This window comes from Drosophila novamexicana, unplaced genomic scaffold, assembly GCF_003285875.2.
Source record: "Drosophila novamexicana strain 15010-1031.04,08,12 unplaced genomic scaffold, DnovRS2.1 tig00000009-arrow-pilon, whole genome shotgun sequence".
NCBI lineage: Eukaryota > Metazoa > Arthropoda > Insecta > Diptera > Drosophilidae > Drosophila > Drosophila novamexicana.
Genome location: NW_020824766.1, coordinates 3,736,923 through 3,753,450, shown reverse-complemented (window position 1 = coordinate 3,753,450; position 16,528 = coordinate 3,736,923). Strand labels below are relative to the sequence as shown.

The 16,528-nt window shown below is 40.7% G+C and overlaps 5 protein-coding genes across 8 annotated transcripts in view; 2 read left to right on the top strand and 3 right to left on the bottom strand.

Annotated features, from left to right (window-relative positions):
- Nucleotides 1-9: 9 nt before the first annotated feature.
- LOC115765972 (dynein intermediate chain 2, axonemal) lies at nt 10-3,241 on the bottom strand. Its single transcript, XM_030709730.1, has 4 exons — nt 990-3,241; nt 748-926; nt 443-680; nt 10-377 (listed from the first exon to the last, which is right to left on the bottom strand). Exons 1-4 carry the CDS (start codon nt 2,058-2,060, stop codon nt 138-140), a joined length of 1,728 nt encoding a protein of 575 aa, XP_030565590.1. The 5' UTR covers nt 2,061-3,241; the 3' UTR covers nt 10-137.
- Nucleotides 3,242-3,339: 98 nt separating this feature from the next.
- On the bottom strand, nt 3,340-4,682 carry LOC115765939. 2 transcript variants are annotated; one of them, XM_030709696.1, is made up of 6 exons: nt 4,657-4,682; nt 4,379-4,506; nt 4,261-4,323; nt 3,748-4,201; nt 3,539-3,683; nt 3,340-3,472 (listed from the first exon to the last, which is right to left on the bottom strand). In XM_030709696.1, exons 1-6 carry the CDS (start codon nt 4,665-4,667, stop codon nt 3,365-3,367), a joined length of 909 nt encoding a protein of 302 aa, XP_030565556.1. In that variant the 5' UTR covers nt 4,668-4,682; the 3' UTR covers nt 3,340-3,364. The 2 variants fall into 2 exon arrangements, with proteins under 2 accessions (XP_030565556.1, XP_030565548.1); XM_030709688.1 differs by lacking the exon at nt 4,657-4,682 and having other exon boundaries at nt 4,379-4,605.
- On the top strand, nt 4,661-6,914 carry LOC115765961 (biogenesis of lysosome-related organelles complex 1 subunit 6). The gene is made up of 5 exons (XM_030709718.1): nt 4,661-4,753; nt 4,809-4,994; nt 5,054-5,138; nt 5,757-5,843; nt 6,026-6,914. The coding sequence occupies exons 1-5, from the start codon at nt 4,728-4,730 to the stop codon at nt 6,125-6,127; spliced, it is 486 nt and encodes a 161-aa protein (XP_030565578.1). The 5' UTR covers nt 4,661-4,727; the 3' UTR covers nt 6,128-6,914.
- Nucleotides 6,914-16,525, bottom strand: LOC115765875 (major facilitator superfamily domain-containing protein 6-A). 2 transcript variants are annotated; one of them, XM_030709624.1, is made up of 6 exons: nt 16,462-16,525; nt 15,137-15,275; nt 14,127-14,979; nt 13,601-14,068; nt 13,358-13,541; nt 6,914-7,009 (listed from the first exon to the last, which is right to left on the bottom strand). In XM_030709624.1, the coding sequence occupies exons 1-6, from the start codon at nt 16,523-16,525 to the stop codon at nt 6,933-6,935; spliced, it is 1,785 nt and encodes a 594-aa protein (XP_030565484.1). In that variant the 3' UTR covers nt 6,914-6,932. The 2 variants fall into 2 exon arrangements, with proteins under 2 accessions (XP_030565484.1, XP_030565476.1); XM_030709616.1 differs by lacking the exon at nt 6,914-7,009 and having other exon boundaries at nt 12,064-13,541.
- The window catches only part of LOC115765833 (F-box/LRR-repeat protein 16), a 40,318-nt gene continuing 39,035 nt past the window's right edge, over nt 15,246-16,528 (top strand). The window contains exons 1-2 of one of the 2 annotated variants that reach the window (XM_030709559.1): nt 15,246-15,326; nt 15,384-15,529. The gene's annotated coding sequence lies outside the window, so the exon portion shown is untranslated. Of the gene's footprint in view, nt 15,327-15,373; nt 15,530-16,528 lie in introns of those variants that run through there. The other variant, XM_030709588.1, reaches the window with a different exon arrangement.

Genomic DNA, 16,528 nt, shown 5'->3' with positions numbered 1-16,528 from the left:
ACTCAACAAAAAGTTATTAACAATTTCAGATTTAAACTTTCGAGCTCTCCGCTTCTGAGACATCAACCTCCTCCACATCCTCTGTAAGAACAGTTAAATATTAAATATCATTAAGATAATAGCCAAAGCAAAACCGTTCACCTACGCTTGCCTCCGCCTCCGCCTCCGGGCAGTCGGCGCAGACGCTCCTGCTCCACAGCGACAAAGTATTCACTGGCTGCTTGTTCGCATGCGCTAGCAAATGGCGCCATATTGATCTTGCCATTCAGCATAGTTAGATCGGCTTGCTCCTGGCCATGATTGGCCTTTATTTTCAGTTTGCTCTCCCTTGACTTGGCCTCCAAGATTTTCTCGCGTCGATTTTCGCGCTCAAACATCTTTAAAAAAGCAAAATATTAGTACTTTTTATAAATGAATATATTAGCTACTACGCGAAGCTTACCGCAGTTAGCAGCGGCTTATCATTCTTGGACGACATGATCATATTGTCGGAAACCTCGATTAGAAATGTTGCACCCAATTTGCTGCCACAGCTGACGAATTTTCCGTTCTCGTTGGTCCGCACGCAGTAGAGCGGCTCATCGCAGACCTTTACCGTTAGAACCGGCTCGTTCTGCTGCTGCAGCAGATCCCATGTGTCCAGCACACCATCCATGCGAGTAATAAAGAACTGGGAGACTCTAAGGTGAAGATATAAAAATATGTTGTGGACACACAGTTTCGATATTTCATTTAAATGCTCCCCACTTGGTGTAACTCCAGGCGCCGTCTGTCAGCATGGAGGAGCTGCTCTTGGTCCAAATAATTGAGCTCTCACGACAGTCCTCAGACCAGATGCGCGCACACCAATCGCCCACGGTAAGGAAGTTCTTTACAAAAGCTGGATTGCGTGTGATCGCATAAACAGGTCCCAAGTGGCACATCATCTGTAATTGGATCGAGGATCAAGACTAGGAGGGAGACAAGGAGCAGTACACAACGAGATCTACCCGGATTTGTATCTTTTCCGTGGGCGTTTTGCCCTTGCGGTTGCACGAGAAGAGCATGCCCATCTCGGTGCCAGCCATGAATCTAGTCGGTATGGTGGTCTCATACTCCAGCACTGAGATGCCGTAGGAGCGCGATAAATCCTGCTCATCACCTTTGACGGGATCCATAAGCAGTCGATCCAGAGGTTCGCTGAGTTTGCGTGTATCCCACCAGAGCACCTGTCCATCGGAGCCGCCCGAGAAGAACTCGGTGCCGCTCTTGGAGTTGTTCCACAGTACCGAATTGACTGGATCGCGATGGCACACTTCGCGTTCGCTAATCATTACCGGATGCTTGCCGTGTCGCGTATCCCAGGCGGCCACCTGGCCGTTGTACATGCCGCTGACCAGGCTGGTTGGATCCTTTTGATTGTACTCGAGGCACACGCACGGCACCTTCGGCTCGAGCGTTAGAAACGGTTCGTTTGGGTTCTCCACCTCCCAAATGTACGAGTTGCAGCGCTGTCCGGTCTTGTCGCCCTGAAACTTCATATCACAATGACTGACCGCCATTTTAATGCCACCGTCCGGTGACCAGGACAGATGCTTCACGGGCACCTTTATCGGATTGGGATCACGATAGACGTTAACGGTGCGCGATTTGCAAGCTTCTGGCAGCGGTGCCGGCTCCATATTCTCAAAATAATTCTCATAGATGTTGACGGCATTATTCTGGTGTATATAGTGCTCCATCGGCTTCGTGAGGTTCATCACTTGCGTTATGTAATTGTCATCCTTTTCGATTTTGCGCTTATAGCGCACCGTCTGCTCCGGGTCATGCATATTGATGTCCTTCGGCCAGCCGCCCTCATTGTGCGTGATCCCCGTGCTCTTATATGTGGCCCGCTCCGTGTTGGCAACGCTCAGCGATGTCTGCCCAGCATATTGTGTGGAACGGTCAACGGGATTCTTAAGTATATAGCTCTTGACCAGTTCGGGATTGGAGTTTTCGCTGAATACCACCTCATCCTTGTCCTCGAAATGCACCCGTGATCCAAATGTGCGACGCTCCTTCTTAAAGATATACTCCATTCCGAGCAACTAACAGGAACCTTATCCTTCAATTCGATTCTTTTGTAGACAGACAAACTGTTCTGCCATGCACAAGCAAACAAAAGGTTTCCTTGGGCTCCACGGTAACCCAGGTTTTATCAATAAATACGGATATTTGTTATTGAGGCAAAACGAGCTGCTAATACCCTTTTCGACTTGAGTGCATAATACTACACACAAGACATTTGATTAAATATTGTATAAAAATCAATTTAATTTATCTTGAAATCATTTTCTACTCAAGTCTGTCTTGTTTCAATACACAGAAGAACTTGAGTCGAGCTGAAAATTAGCTTGTTTTATTAATTGAAAAAAAGCATCTTTGAAATTGTTGTGTAAATTTCATTTTATTGCAAAAATATCACGTATATTTTGAATATACTTATAATATTTGACTAAATAATTGTCTAGAATTAAGTATGTACAATTGAACTAAATAAATTTGACTATGCAGGATAAAAGGGCTATAAATTAAACTATTAGGGATTAGGGGGCTATATACAATTTGTTTAGAATTTAGCTACAATTAACTAATTTTGCCTAAAATTGCTGACACAACAAGCGGTTGCTTTGGCAGGATCCATGGATTGCATTCTCCTGATTCCCTTCTGCGCCTTGTGGCATCGATGCCCATCGCCAACTTGTCAGAGTTCCAGTTTTGTGACATTCCCCAGATGATGATGTGGCCCTTCTGCTTCACGTGGCAACAGGAACCGTTGAATCGCCAACTAGCCAGAGTCTTTGTCCGAAACTAGCACGATGTTGGTCGCCAGAGTGTATCGCTTGTAGTGCAGGTCGATCCTAAGTCAGACTGCTCTTTTATAGGTCCGCAGGTAGAGGAGCCGCATGCATAAATTCAATATGGCGAAGTAATCCTAATGACTTTGACCCTGTGGAAATTTTCCAGCCCGCGATTACAGCCGAATTTCCGCGATAGCGGCAGAAATTACTAACAAAAGATTTGCCTGCTCGTTTAGGTTGAGTTATGACAGCGTCGGACAGTTAGGGAACTCGGAGAGTTGGTAAAGTACATTTCATGTACATATGTTTAATCGTGAAGTTTTTCTGGGAAACTATGTTGAGGTACTTAAAATTCTCTACAATTCCTTTTAAGTCCACCATCAGCCCGTATGCCCACTTCTGTGCTTGATTCTGAAAATCTTTAAAAGAAAAATGTTTAAGTAATTAACCGCAGCGCAAAATTAAACTTTTGATGCTTAAAAATATGCTTATAAAAATATTTACTTTAAGGTACAAATAGATTTATTTACTATATGATTGCTTTATTCAGTCGACTCATTAATTTTTCTTAGTTTCCTAATAGTATCAATATTTGCAGTATAGAGCATAACCGTCTTCTTAATTGGAACTCTGTGTCTGGATAATGTGGCCTGTAAATATAAACATAACATTATTGTAGAATACTATTCCTTTTTTTTTGTAATTATAATAATTACTTTACTGTTGGATAAGTTCAGGTTTTCTAAGGAATCGGCATGCTTAAGTCGACAGCTGCGAACTGTTGCCCTTAGATTTTGAATTTCGTCGATCAGTTTTTTACGCTCATCTTTGAGAAAGAAGACCTGCCGTTTGAGGCTGCTCCTGTTAATAAGTATAAATATGAGCTTTGTACATGCTTTAATGGATAATAGTTTTAATAGCATACACTTCGATTTCCAAATGCCTGGCATAATTGTCACACTCCGAATCGATGATTTCCAGATGCTCCTCCGCATTGCTTTGAGGATTGAACGGATCGACTATTTCTAGTTCCAATCGCGCAACGGGATGCGCCTCGTCAGTTAGCTGCGCATCTGTATACTCTTCTGTGTCGTTTATATACTCTATCGTCTCATAGTTTTGGCACAGGTTGCTGCTGCTTTCAGCTACGTCTTCTAGTTCTTCGAATTCAACTAAATTCCCATTTTCTGTATTTGGTGGATTGGAGTTTGGAGCCTCGTCCAGCTCTTTGAAGAAACGATGCGGGCTTAAAGTCGACGCATCCTTTCGATTGTTGCTGCATTTATTTTTAGCATTGTTTTGTAAAAGTTTATCCCGTGGTGCCTTGATGCTCGGATAGGAGCCGGGCTTTAATTTAGTTGGATTTTTGCGCGTGAAGCCTGCAAGTGGATAAAACGTTAAAATCGTGTCTGCAATAAAGAGCTGATATTTAACTTGCCCAGTTCATATTGCATATTTCGCTCAAAGTCTTCCGGCGTAAAGTGCTCATTGCAAATGCAGGCTAACAAACGGTTTGTGATTATAATATAAATGAGTTAATAAATAAATAAATTTACCTGTTGTTGGGTTTCTTATGTCCCGCTCGCAAAATTGAATCCATTTTTTGAGCTGTTCTTTATGTTTGGGGAAATGAAAGTAGCGCCAATTATTTTTATTGCCATTTCGATTGTTGTTGCCACAAAACCTGACAGCACAACGCATAATTAATTGTGATTAAAATTTGTTAATATGCATTCTCGCAAAAATAAACAAACAGTTGTTACAGCTTTAACAGCTGATTGGCGCAGGGCTGGGTAAAGCTTGATATCGATAGCATGATTTTGATAACACTTACAACACTAGCATAAACAGCTATTTGTAGCATTCTTTTGTTTGGTTGTCAATTCTCCTGTGCTTTATTTCACTATGTTGAAAAGCAGCAACTTAAATAGGTAATCAATGGGTGGTTTTGTATAGAAACGATATATATTTTGTGTTATCATACAGTGTCATTGATCAACTCGATGCCGATCGCACGGTCAGCGGCGCTGCCGTGGTACCAGAGAACAACAACAAGCTGGTGAAAACAGACGACAACGGGTGCTCCATGGCAGCCTTACAAATGTCCTTCGGAGTACTCGAAATAGCCGAGCCGCCCTTAGTGCGTGTCCGCGCGCAGCTCAAGGAATTAATGTGAGTTTTGATTGAACATGTCATATGTGGAAAATAGCTTACACTCAATCTTTCTGTAGCGGCAAGCAAAACAAGTTCTACATTGACGTCTCCAAGGAGAAATATAAGCTGGACTGCAGTGAGGTAGCAAAATTAATTGATATGGTAAGCATACAGATGGGCACAATTTCGGGGAATCTGACAATGGAGAGGTGGACGGCATTGAGAACGACCCTTGTGCCTGGCACACGTACCCCTAAATGAGCAACAGTGGCTCGATCTCCATTATGAAGAAGTCATGACATGAGCTGGCACACGTACTCCTTACCCAGATGGTTTCTCCTATAGCAAGTAATGAGTCGACATTCATGGAGAATAGGAATTGCATGTTCGTTAGCTAGGAACAGCAAAACTATGCTCTATTTCGGAGTGAAGATATTGATGATGGTTGCACTAAGACTCCTTTTCGAGAATCAATCTAGAACAAACCTCAATGTCATGAATCTCAGGTTGAATGACGCTCGTTGCAATAGAAATTTAAGAACTAGGTCCACAGGTTCCCGCATTTCTGCCATAAGAATTTCTTCAATTTGCCGAACAGACCTCGCTGGCACATAATATCAGCAATAAACAATGTCTTGGTATTTAAATGAGGGCATATAAAATCTTATCGCAGACATATAAATGAATTTGTTGCTGATTTTTGTTAGCCAATCTAAGTGCATGTTAATACTCATATGAAATATGTTTGGCTTACTATTGCCGAACAATCTATACATTTAGATGAATGATGTGAAGCGCTACAAAGAGAGACTGGTGAAAATAAAAAAGGATATGCAGTCCATTTACCAACGGTCTAAGGTTCTAAAGGTAAGCGACACAATGTTAAATGTAACCCAAAAGAACGTAACTTTATTGTTGCATAAAACCATAAAAAAAAATAATGAACAGTTTACAAAGTAGAAGAGCACTCATGCATAAGTTTAATCATAACTAAGTTAATGTCGTATCTTTCTGATTACCGACTACTGATTACTGATTACTGATTACAGAAACGAGCCGCCAACGTGGCCACCTGCAAGCAGCGCGATTACCAGCGCAAACTCGAGAAGCAACAGCAGGAGGAGTCGCTCATAGGCGGCCAGTTGCAGTAGTTCTACATGTAGGTCTAAGCTATCATAAGTAATTACAAAGTTGCCGAGCCCAAACATGGGTAAGGCAATCGTTAACAAGAATCTAGAACTAGAACTAATTGTTTATCTATGGATTAAAGCCCATAATTAACTTATACAAGCAAGTTGCTAACTATTTATATATGTTCTGTATATAATTTGGTAAATACTTTCGAGATTTCACAGTATATTTATGTTTGAAATGAAGCTACATGCAAGAGAAGCCAATTTTGATATGCCAATTGTTCATTTTAAGTATCTAATAGTGTACAAAAATATAACATTTAAACATTCACAGCGCTAAAACGGCTAAAACTTTGACGTTTTCAAGATATTTATAAACATGCCAATAAAATTGTATGCGGTAGCACATCGTGATAAGTTGACAGCGTTTAATAGCCAAATGGAGATATTTATGATGGAGATTGAACAACGGCAGTTAATTTAATTGAAATGTGCGTCAAAGAGATTTCACGATATGCAGCGCATAAACTAAGCTAATGTTTGCTAAAAGCATGCACAAATATGTGTTTTTGTTTGTTTGTGTGTGATTACTAAATTAAAGTACAATTACATATAATTATTATAAATACAATTGAGATTGAATATTGAACATTCAACATGCAATTCGATAAAGCAATTCTTTAAATTGTCATTCAACTGAGCGCAGCAATAATGTGGTTGTTGTTGTTGTTGTTTTTGTTGTTTTGGTTTTGGTTTTCTTGGTTGATTGTGTGTTGATTCTCACTGATCGGGATTCAAATACTTCAGATCACAGAGGAGCAGCTTAGCTAATACTATTTGTGTATTCCTGTTCATTCAGCATGTGCATTGCATCTGTCGGTGCAAAATATTTGACAGTGCCTAAAAGTATTTGAAACATTCATTAGTTGTGTTGCAGTTGTTGAAACGTTTGTGTTTTATTTTCTAAATGTAAGAAAAATATCTGAATACCTTTACTTAAATGAAATAATAATTGACGCATATATATAATTGTGGTTTCATAAATGCATTTGAAATGTGTGCACAAAAAAGTTTGTAACTTTTATTGTCAATTTTTGTGTGTTCAGTTCGATTATTGATTGAAATGTTATTAAACAAAATTTCAACCAAAGTATTTAGAAATTGGCATTTTGAATATGCATCTGAAACATTGATGAGCAAAGGCTGTGATTGAGCAGAATTCGACAAATGTACTTTAAATATATAAAAAACAATATATATATATGTCGTGTATCCAATAAATTATTGTGAGTATTATTTTGAATGCTAACGATTAAGTGTTAGTAAGAATCAGAGAATTTGACAGAAGGTACTGCTATTTAACATAACTGTCCTACTTGTATTAGGGTTGCTACTGAAAGCATGGTGTGAGACAAAAAAGATAGTCTCTGCCGAGCATGGCCCGAGTGTGTTGTATAACGTCCAGTTTGCTATAGTGTTGAATGTTCACTAACAGTACTAAAAGTCAGAGAAGAATATAGAATGACAAGAACATGAGTAGTATGCTCGAGGACGATGAAAATTATTCATTCTAAAAGTGGAAGTCATAGAGAACAGACGTGCTCGCTCCTAAAAATATAATTATTTTGTGACTATAACGACACTCGGGACTTGCTGTGCTGCCAGTATGCCTAATTGCAAAGAAAGTGATTTCTCTGTTCCGACATCAGAAGTGGGATCAGGCGATGCCCCTCCACGAGGCAATTCTGACGATTCGTGGCGTCAGCTTTTGGAATCTCAAAATCGAAATATTCTTGAGATTATTAAAGCAATGCAGATGTCAAATTCAGCATCCTCAACAAAGAAGAGCATCTCGTTGCCAAAGTTCAACCCGGACATTGCAGGCGCAGATGCAAATGCCTGGTGCAAAACTGTAGACATAATACTTGACGATAATCCTATTGAGGGCAGTACACTGGTGATGACCCTCAGCGGCTCCCTAGAAGGAAGCGCCTCGCCCTGGCTTTCTCAAATATGCTATACTGGAATGAACTGGCAAAATTTTAAGGAATTGTTTTTGCAACGTTTCGTGGGAATGGAAACATCGGCGGCAACTTTAATGAACATTTTTAATGGCCGACCGAATGATGGCGAATGCCTCTCCGTATATGCGAGCCGTCTTGTGACGTCACTTTTATCCAAATGGAAGACAGCGAACATGGAGGAAATTGCAGTCTCAGTTGTTTTGGCACATACATCGAAAATCGACAAAAGTCTGCAACGTATGTTATATACGACTAATATTAAAAGTCAAGACGAGATGCAACAGCATCTGAAGGCCTATGCTTATGGAAGGTCAAATGGAGGTCTACAGCCAAATATCCCAATGGAACCAGATCGCAAGAGATCGAAAACATATGGCATTAAATGTCATCATTGTGGAAACCTCGGACACAAAATGGTCGAATGTCGCAAGAGGAAGTATGAAGAAGGCAACGTGTCAAAAAACTCAGCATTACCTAAAGTTCGATCTGCCGTTACCTGCTTCAAATGTGGCGATGCTGGCCACATTGCGTCTTCATGTACGAAAGGAGTTTCTACGAGCGGTGTTGGATCACATGACAAGCGTATAAACATCTGTTGTGTGTCCGAGCCAAAAGGAATCCTGCGTCAATCTGGTGAGCTCGTTCCATTTTGTTTTGACTCGGGAGCGGAATGTACGCTCATCAGAGAGAGTTGTGCCGAGAAATTTTCCGGAAAAAGAATTAATAATTTGATAGTTTTGAGGGGTATTGGAGAAAATCCTGTGTATAGCACTATGCAAATCTTGGCTACTGTTAAAATTGATCAGTACTCCTTAGAAATATTATTTCATGTAATAATGGATAAGTTTTTGAAATACGATGTATTGATAGGCCGTGATATACTCGGATTAGGCTTTGGAGTCTCCATCGAGGCCGACAAATTTGAAATGTACAAAACCAAAACTGTTGATGTACTAATAAAAGTGCCAGATATAAGTTACGTAGAGCATCTGAATAACGATAGAGCATTAAGCAACACTGATAAGAATCGTCTGCTAGAATTATTGCAAAACTATGCTGATAAATTTATTGAGGGTATTCCTCAAACGCGAGTGACTACGGGTGAACTTGAAATCCGCCTGCTTGACCCAAATAAAACTGTACAAAGGCGTCCGTATAGGTTAAGCATAGAAGAAAAAGAAGTCGTGCGAAATAAAGTAAAAGAATTGTTAGACGCAAACGTTATACGTCCTAGTTGCTCTCCATTTGCAAGCCCAATGCTGATGGTAAGAAAGAAAAATGGAACCGATCGACTATGTGTCGATTATCGGGAACTGAATGCTAATACGGTCGCTGACAAATATCCGCTGCCTTTGATTTCTGATCAAATTAATAGACTGAGTGAAGGCAAATATTTCTCCAGTTTAGACATGGCAAGTGGTTTTTACCAAGTTCCAATACACCCAGACTCTATCGAGCGCACTGCTTTTGTCACGCCAGAAGGACAGTATGAATTTTTGGCCATGCCTTTTGGATTAAAAAAATGCTTCCTCGATTTTCCAGCGCGCAATCGTGAGAGCATTGGGTGATTTGGCTCAAACGTATGCCATCGTCTATATAGATGACGTGTTAATTCTAGCGAAGACAAAGGAAGAGGCACTTGAAAGGCTACAAACGGTCTTGGAAAACTTGTCTAGAGCTGGATTCTCATTTAACATTACAAAATGCTCGTTCTTGAAAACAAGCATAGAATATTTAGGATACTTGGTTGAAGCGGGTCAAATTCGACCAAATCCACGCAAGATACAAGCGTTGGCCGAATTGCCGTCACCGCAGTCAGTAACGCAGGTGCGACAATTCATAGGCCTAGCCTCGTATTTTAGGCAATTCGTACCAAAATTTTCTGAGCAGATGAAAGCTTTATATAATCTCACCTCCAAAAATAATAAATTTGTCTGGAAGCCGGAATATGAGGAAATTCGTCAAAAAAATCGTATCAATTTTGACTAATGACTCCGTTTTGACAATTTTCGATCCACTAAAGCCAATGGAATTACATACAGACGCAAGTTCTATTGGATATGGTGCTATTTTAATGCACAAGATAGAAAATAGACCCAGAGTCATTGAATATTACAGCAAATGTACGACAATGGCTGAAGCAAAATATCATTCATACGAGCTTGAGACCCTCGCAGTTTACAACGCAGTAAGACACTTCCGCCATTATTTACATGGTCAAAAATTTATTGTGCATACAGATTGCAACTCCCTGAAAGCAAGTATCAAAAAAATTAACCTTACCCCAAGGGTACATAGATGGTGGGCATATCTGCAATCATTTGATTTCAGCATTGAATACAGGAAGGGAGAACGCATGTTACATGCTGATTTTTTCTCGCGCAATCCGTTGCCTACTGATTATAAATCCTCAGCGAAAACGGTTGAAATGCACATAAACCTAGCTGAGATAACCGACGATTGGCTTCTAGCCGAACAGCAACGAGATTCTGACATTGCTTCCATAACCTTAAAATTGCGAAACCATAAGATGGGAGAAGCTATCTCAGCGTCGTACGAATTGAGAGCAGGAGTATTATATCGAAGGATTCAAAGAAATGGCAGCACAAAATGTTTGCCTGTAATACCTAGAGCCTTTAGATGGTCAGTCATTAACAATGTTCACGAAGCCATAATGCATTTAGGGTGGAAGAAAACTCTAGACAAAATGTATGCCAACTACTGGTTCGAGAAGATGTCTAAGTATGTGAAAAAGTTTGTAGAAAATTGCATTACCTGTAGAGTGTCAAAACCACCATCTGGTAAGCCACAAATAGAAATGCACCCGATTCCTAAAGATGACATACCCTGGCACACTGTGCATATTGATATAACCGGAAAATTAAGTGGCAAAAACGACTTAAAAGAGTACATCATAGTTCAAGTTGATGCATTCACAAAATTTGTTCACCTTCAACATACGCTGAACCTTAATACGGAAAACTGCATTAAGGCAGTCAAAGAAACTGTTGCACTATTCGGAGTGCCGGCACGCATCATAGCTGATCAGGGTAGATGTTTTGCTAGCACAAGGTTTAGGGAATTTTGTTCTTCGCAGAAGATAGGTTTACACCTGATTGCGACGGGCGCCAGTCGAGCAAACGGCCAAGTAGAGCGTGCCATGAGCACCTTGAAGAGCATGCTCACAGCGGTTGAGAGTAGTCAGCGATCCTGGCAAGACGCTTTAAAAGACATACAGCTGGCAATAAATTGCACGACAAATCGTGTAACGAAATATAGTCCGTTAGAATTGCTAATCGGTAAAGAGGCAAGGCCGTTAGGAATGATAACAATATCAGATGAAAAAACAATTGATAAAGATTTAATAAGAGCACAAGCGAAAGATAACATGGTGAATAACGCTAAATATGATAAGGCTAGGTTTGATAAAAATAAAACAAAAATTGTAAAATATAAGCTTGGTGATCATGTCCTACTCAAGAGGGAAGAACGAAATCAAACGAAGTTAGATCCCAAGTTTAAGGGACCTTTTGAGATAATCGAAATACTTGATGGAGACAGATATTTATTAAAGTCATTGACGAGTAAGCGCACGTTTAAGTATGCACATGAGTATTTGCGAGCTTTTCCAAGCAACAATGTATCGGAGGAGTTGATAGATTTGAGAGATGATGAGTGTGACAATGTTGAGGACATTGCTCAAGACACTGTGGCACTAAGAGAGAGTGCGGTTGGGCTCATACACGATGGCTAAGACCGCACCATAATACTCACGCCGTGCACAAGTGCTCGATCATGGCGTGCTGAAGCGGGTGATATTATGGCGGGGGTCAGAGGTTGAAAGACCTGTATGGATCCGCTCCATGTTATCGTTGCTGGGCAGCAAGAGCCTATAGACGTGTGATGACAGAACAACAACAAAAAAAAAAAAAAAAATAAAAAAATAAAACCTACAATGACCGATGATACTGCTGTTTGTAAAGCTATTCTTAAAGTAAAGTAATGACTAATAAATTTTACCCAACAATTTTGACTATGGCATGATCTAAGCGAAATGTACACACGAGGACGTGTGAAATGTCAGGAAGGCCGTGTCGTGTATCCAATAAATTATTGTGAGTATTATTTTGAATGCTAACGATTAAGTGTTAGTAAGAATCAGAGAATTTGACAGAAGGTACTGCTATTTAACATAACTGTCCTACTTGTATTAGGGTTGCTACTGAAAGCATGGTGTGAGACAAAAAAGATAGTCTCTGCCGAGCATGGCCCGAGTGTGTTGTATAACGTCCAGTTTGCTATAGTGTTGAATGTTCACTAACAGTACTAAAAGTCAGAGAAGAATATAGAATGACAAGAACATGAGTAGTATGCTCGAGGACGATGAAAATTATTCATTCTAAAAGTGGAAGTCATAGAGAACAGACGTGCTCGCTCCTAAAAATATAATTATTTTGTGACTATAACGACACTCGGGACTTGCTGTGCTGCCAGTATGCCTAATTGCAAAGAAAGTGATTTCTCTGTTCCGACATATATTTAAAAACTTTTGATGCTTTTCCTTTATACAATCTACCAGCAAGCCGTATGTATACGGGAAATTCGTTTATTAACATTATTATATAAGCTTTATGCGATATCTCTCGCATTTATTGTGAATCTAAAGAATATTTTGTGTATATACATATTTGTATCGTATACCAAATGAAAAGATATAAGGAAAAAAATGTTCAGACTTTCTTAAAGCTATGAAATAAAATGTTCAAAAAACTTTTGTCTGACATAAACGTAAACAGAATTGTTAATAGATTTGTAAGATTTGTGATCAAAAATTTAAAAAAAACTGGATTAATATCAAGTATTCTCTAACTAAATAACTGCAAACCTTTCAGTTATTGTCTTAGATAGAAACTTTTGTGGCATAGCTGATGATAATATGTTAATGACAACTCGTGCCATATCATTATGGTACATATATTATAAATTCCTATAAAACGAGGTATTTTCCGTCTTTGTAAGTAAATAATTGCCATGAACTCTTTCAAATTCTTTGGGCATTGTAATTGACCTTCTATTGTACTATGGAATTTGCCAAGAAATATGTAACCTTAGCTCAAATCGACATCGGTAAACTCATCATTGTTTTTAGTACTAGGCAGGCAGTCGGGAGAGGCGGAAGCGGGAGCAGAAGCGGAAGCGGAGGCTGTGGAGGACCTACCCTTACCGTTGTCATCCGGACCTTTGCGTTTCAGATACATTTGGACACAGACATGGATAATAAACACTATGAAGGCGCCAATGCTAAAGATCTCAAAGGTGGTTCGTCCGTTGACAGCGTTAAAGAGCTGGCCGCCAATTTGGCTGCCTATGGAGACGCCGACACCCTCGAAGATGGCGCCCACAAGACTCTGGAAAAGATGGATGAAATATTTACAGTTGTCTTTAAGGGGATCAGAGAATCTCTCACCTGCATGGTGGCCTCGGTGCCAGGCGGTGCAACGATGCTGGCATAGGAGGCCATTGTCGCATAGAAGAGTCCAAAGGTGAGGCCATTGAGCAGCTCAATGGGCAGTATATACCAGGGATTCTGCAGCATAGAGTACAAAAGGAAGCGTACACCAAAGCCAAAGAGCACCAGGCTCATGGCATTTACATGCCCAATGCGCTTCAGGATCCAGCCGGACATAAAGAAGAAGGGCAGCTCGCCACCAAAGCACTGGATGCTCATAACCAGTCCCTCCAGCGTAGTAATGTAGTCGGTGCCATTGTCGTAGTGCTCGGCCAGCTCATCCAAATAGATAAACAGAAAGTTCCAAATCAGCGCTGTGCACAGACCGATAGCCACGCACCACAGAAAGAAGACGACGCAGCGCACCGATAGAAACATTTGGCCCACATCCTTAAGTATGTTGGCCGACATGTGAGTCTGTGTGTGCTGTGCAAGAGAAAAACGATTCATCAGTTATTGGCGAAACCTTGAAATGGAGACAAACCTTCAGCTTGGTGGAGGCGAGCATATCAAAGCCCATTATGATCAGCGTCATCCAAAAGATAATCGTATAGTTCTTCTCCGAGCTGCCCTCATGCGTCATTGCATCCACCAGCAGGCCGGCGAGCAGTGCAAAGATACCCCAGCCCAGCGAACCGCACAAGCGTTGCTTGCCATACAGATGATGCCGATCGCCGAGTATGCCAAAGCATATGGCATCGCCAATGCTCACCACGACGGCCATGCCGATCCAGCTGATGATCAGCATGCTAAAGAAGAACCAGAACTCTGGCATGGCGATGGCGCTGCCCATATTGATCACTGTGCTCTCGGGCAGCAGTTCCTTGAGATATTGCTCGTTGCAGTCCATCTGACAGCTGGGCTGGAACATGACCCTGTCCTTGGGGCAATAGAGTGTCACATTCTGCGACTCCAGTATGCCCTGATCGTGCGGTATTAGAAAATTGAGGCACTTGCCGCCGTCCAGCGACTCTTCCTCGATAATATCCCTGGCGCTGATGTAGGTGGTAAAGTTGATCCAAGCCTTTGAACGGCTTGCCTCGCAGTTGCTTGCCTGGTTTCGAGAAGCATTGACTGGACGCCAAAACTGGCATACAATATCCCACATATCCGGCGCCATTTGGCAATACATGTTGCAGCTTAAGGTCCGATTGCCGTAGTATGTCTCCAGATTCTGTTTTGCATCCTTGGGATAGTTGGAACAGTAGCGTATGTTGGACACCCCGGCGTGACAATGGAATTGTGGCTTTTCGGCGGCCGGCACAAACAAGATCATGAAAAAGGACACGGCGATGAGTAGCTGGCTAGCCAGGAAGAGGAAGCGATGGCGATGATAGCTATTGGTAGAGAGCAAAAGATTGGTGTTTTTTAAGCCATTCAAGACTTGCGCCTTTCTCACTCATTCTGTCCCCTTTTCATTCCCACACTCTTGTATTATCGTTAGTTGAACTCATGAGAATCGCATAGAAAGGTGATTTTTGATTGCCTACTTACCGATCAGCTATGTAACCAAAGATCGGCTTTGCCAGCAAGCCAACAATCGGAAGTATCGTGTACATGGTGCCCACCACGACCGGCGAGTAGCCCAGCTGCAGCGCCAGCGGGGGCATAAAGGGTACAACGGGTGCGGTGCCTGCAATAGAACATCAAATATGTAGATCAGTGCACGGTGTTTGCAAAGATTGTAAGCCAGTCTATGTATGTATATCAAATACCCAATTATTGTGTATTCGCTTTCTAGGGTATCAGAGACAACCCGGCAATGATTAGCGAGAACTGTCCAAATGTGGGTGTTTATGACTGATAAGCAAAGTGTACAACAACAACAACAAAAACAACGAGGGGCATCATATATCATCACGTACTATTTTATATTTGCATGTGTCTGTAAGTATTTTGTGCATTCAGTTCCCAAGTTGAGACTGTACTATAACACTTTTAATTACTTTAAAAGTAAAAATTCCACTTTAATTGCTCATATCAGCTCGAGGGGCGGTCATCAAGGGCGGGGCACCGTTGGGACTGACATGCCAACTTTGGACCTAGCCCGGTTAACTTTCAGACTTCATTGAAGCATATTCATTGAGTTAAGTTTCGTGCTTGTTCGTGTTCGTGTTCATGTATTCGTGTCGAGCACGATAACACGACAATTTGGGGAACGAAAGAATAAGCTAAAAGTGATCTTATGGGAATTAAAAATAAATATTTAAATGTTTCCTTCCCAATGGGAACAACGTATCTGAATATTTCAGAATAAAAATATGCAAAAGATCATCAAGTTAAAGCAAATATAAATTATATGGTACAACAAAAGGCCGAGCGTGGTAATATTTTTTACCGTGACTGTTGCGTGTTTTATTGCTGAAAAGTGACTCGTGACCATCTCGAAATGTGGCTTATCAATATTATAATTTATATTTTGTTAATGCTAAGCAGCACGGGGAAACAGTCATCGCCCCCAAAGTTCCTCTTTACACATTAAACTTTTTTAAACTACCTAACATATTTTGTGTGAAACAATTACCGTACACATACTTTTGTCGTATAGTGTAAGCTTCTGGGATCAAATTGAATAAATTCAATGGACAATTACTATTTACCAATTATGCTTATCGGGCACACTTGTTTTTATTGACTATCTAGTTGATAGCCAGAATAGATGTCTTATCAGTTTCTTTTTTATGTGACTAGACAAAGTAATGTACTTATTATAAACGAAAAGTATTTATCATAGATCTGGTGTTACAGTCTAATCAGATGGTGTAAACAATTACAAGGCGCTTAGTAAAATGATATTAGTTGATTTGAGGGAACTTTACCGGCATTATAGAGAAAGTAATGCGCCTTCATGGGCAGCAAATCCTTATTGATGGTGGCCTTCATTTT

Coding starts and splice junctions, on each gene's coding strand:
- LOC115765972 (XM_030709730.1), bottom strand. CDS start 2,060: ATGGAGTATATCTTTAAGAAGGAGCGTCGCACATTTGGATCACGGGTG. Junction 681..747: donor GGCGCCTGGAGTTACACCAA/GTGGGGAGCATT, acceptor TCTTCACCTTAG/AGTCTCCCAGTTCTTTATTA. Junction 378..442: donor ATAAGCCGCTGCTAACTGCG/GTAAGCTTCGCG, acceptor GCTTTTTTAAAG/ATGTTTGAGCGCGAAAATCG.
- LOC115765939 (XM_030709688.1), bottom strand. CDS start 4,523: ATGCGTTGTGCTGTCAGGTTTTGTGGCAACAACAATCGAAATGGCAAT. Junction 4,324..4,378: donor CATAAGAAACCCAACAACAG/GTAAATTTATTT, acceptor ACCGTTTGTTAG/CCTGCATTTGCAATGAGCAC. Junction 3,684..3,747: donor AGGCATTTGGAAATCGAAGT/GTATGCTATTAA, acceptor ACTTATTAACAG/GAGCAGCCTCAAACGGCAGG.
- LOC115765961 (XM_030709718.1), top strand. CDS start 4,728: ATGTTGAAAAGCAGCAACTTAAATAG. Junction 4,995..5,053: donor GCGCAGCTCAAGGAATTAAT/GTGAGTTTTGAT, acceptor ATCTTTCTGTAG/CGGCAAGCAAAACAAGTTCT. Junction 5,844..6,025: donor AACGGTCTAAGGTTCTAAAG/GTAAGCGACACA, acceptor TACTGATTACAG/AAACGAGCCGCCAACGTGGC.
- LOC115765875 (XM_030709616.1), bottom strand. CDS start 16,525: ATGAAGGCCACCATCAATAAGGATTTGCTGCCCATGAAGGCGCATTAC. Junction 15,276..16,461: donor TTACTTTCTCTATAATGCCG/GTAAAGTTCCCT, acceptor GTTCTATTGCAG/GCACCGCACCCGTTGTACCC. Junction 14,980..15,136: donor TTTGGTTACATAGCTGATCG/GTAAGTAGGCAA, acceptor CTCTACCAATAG/CTATCATCGCCATCGCTTCC.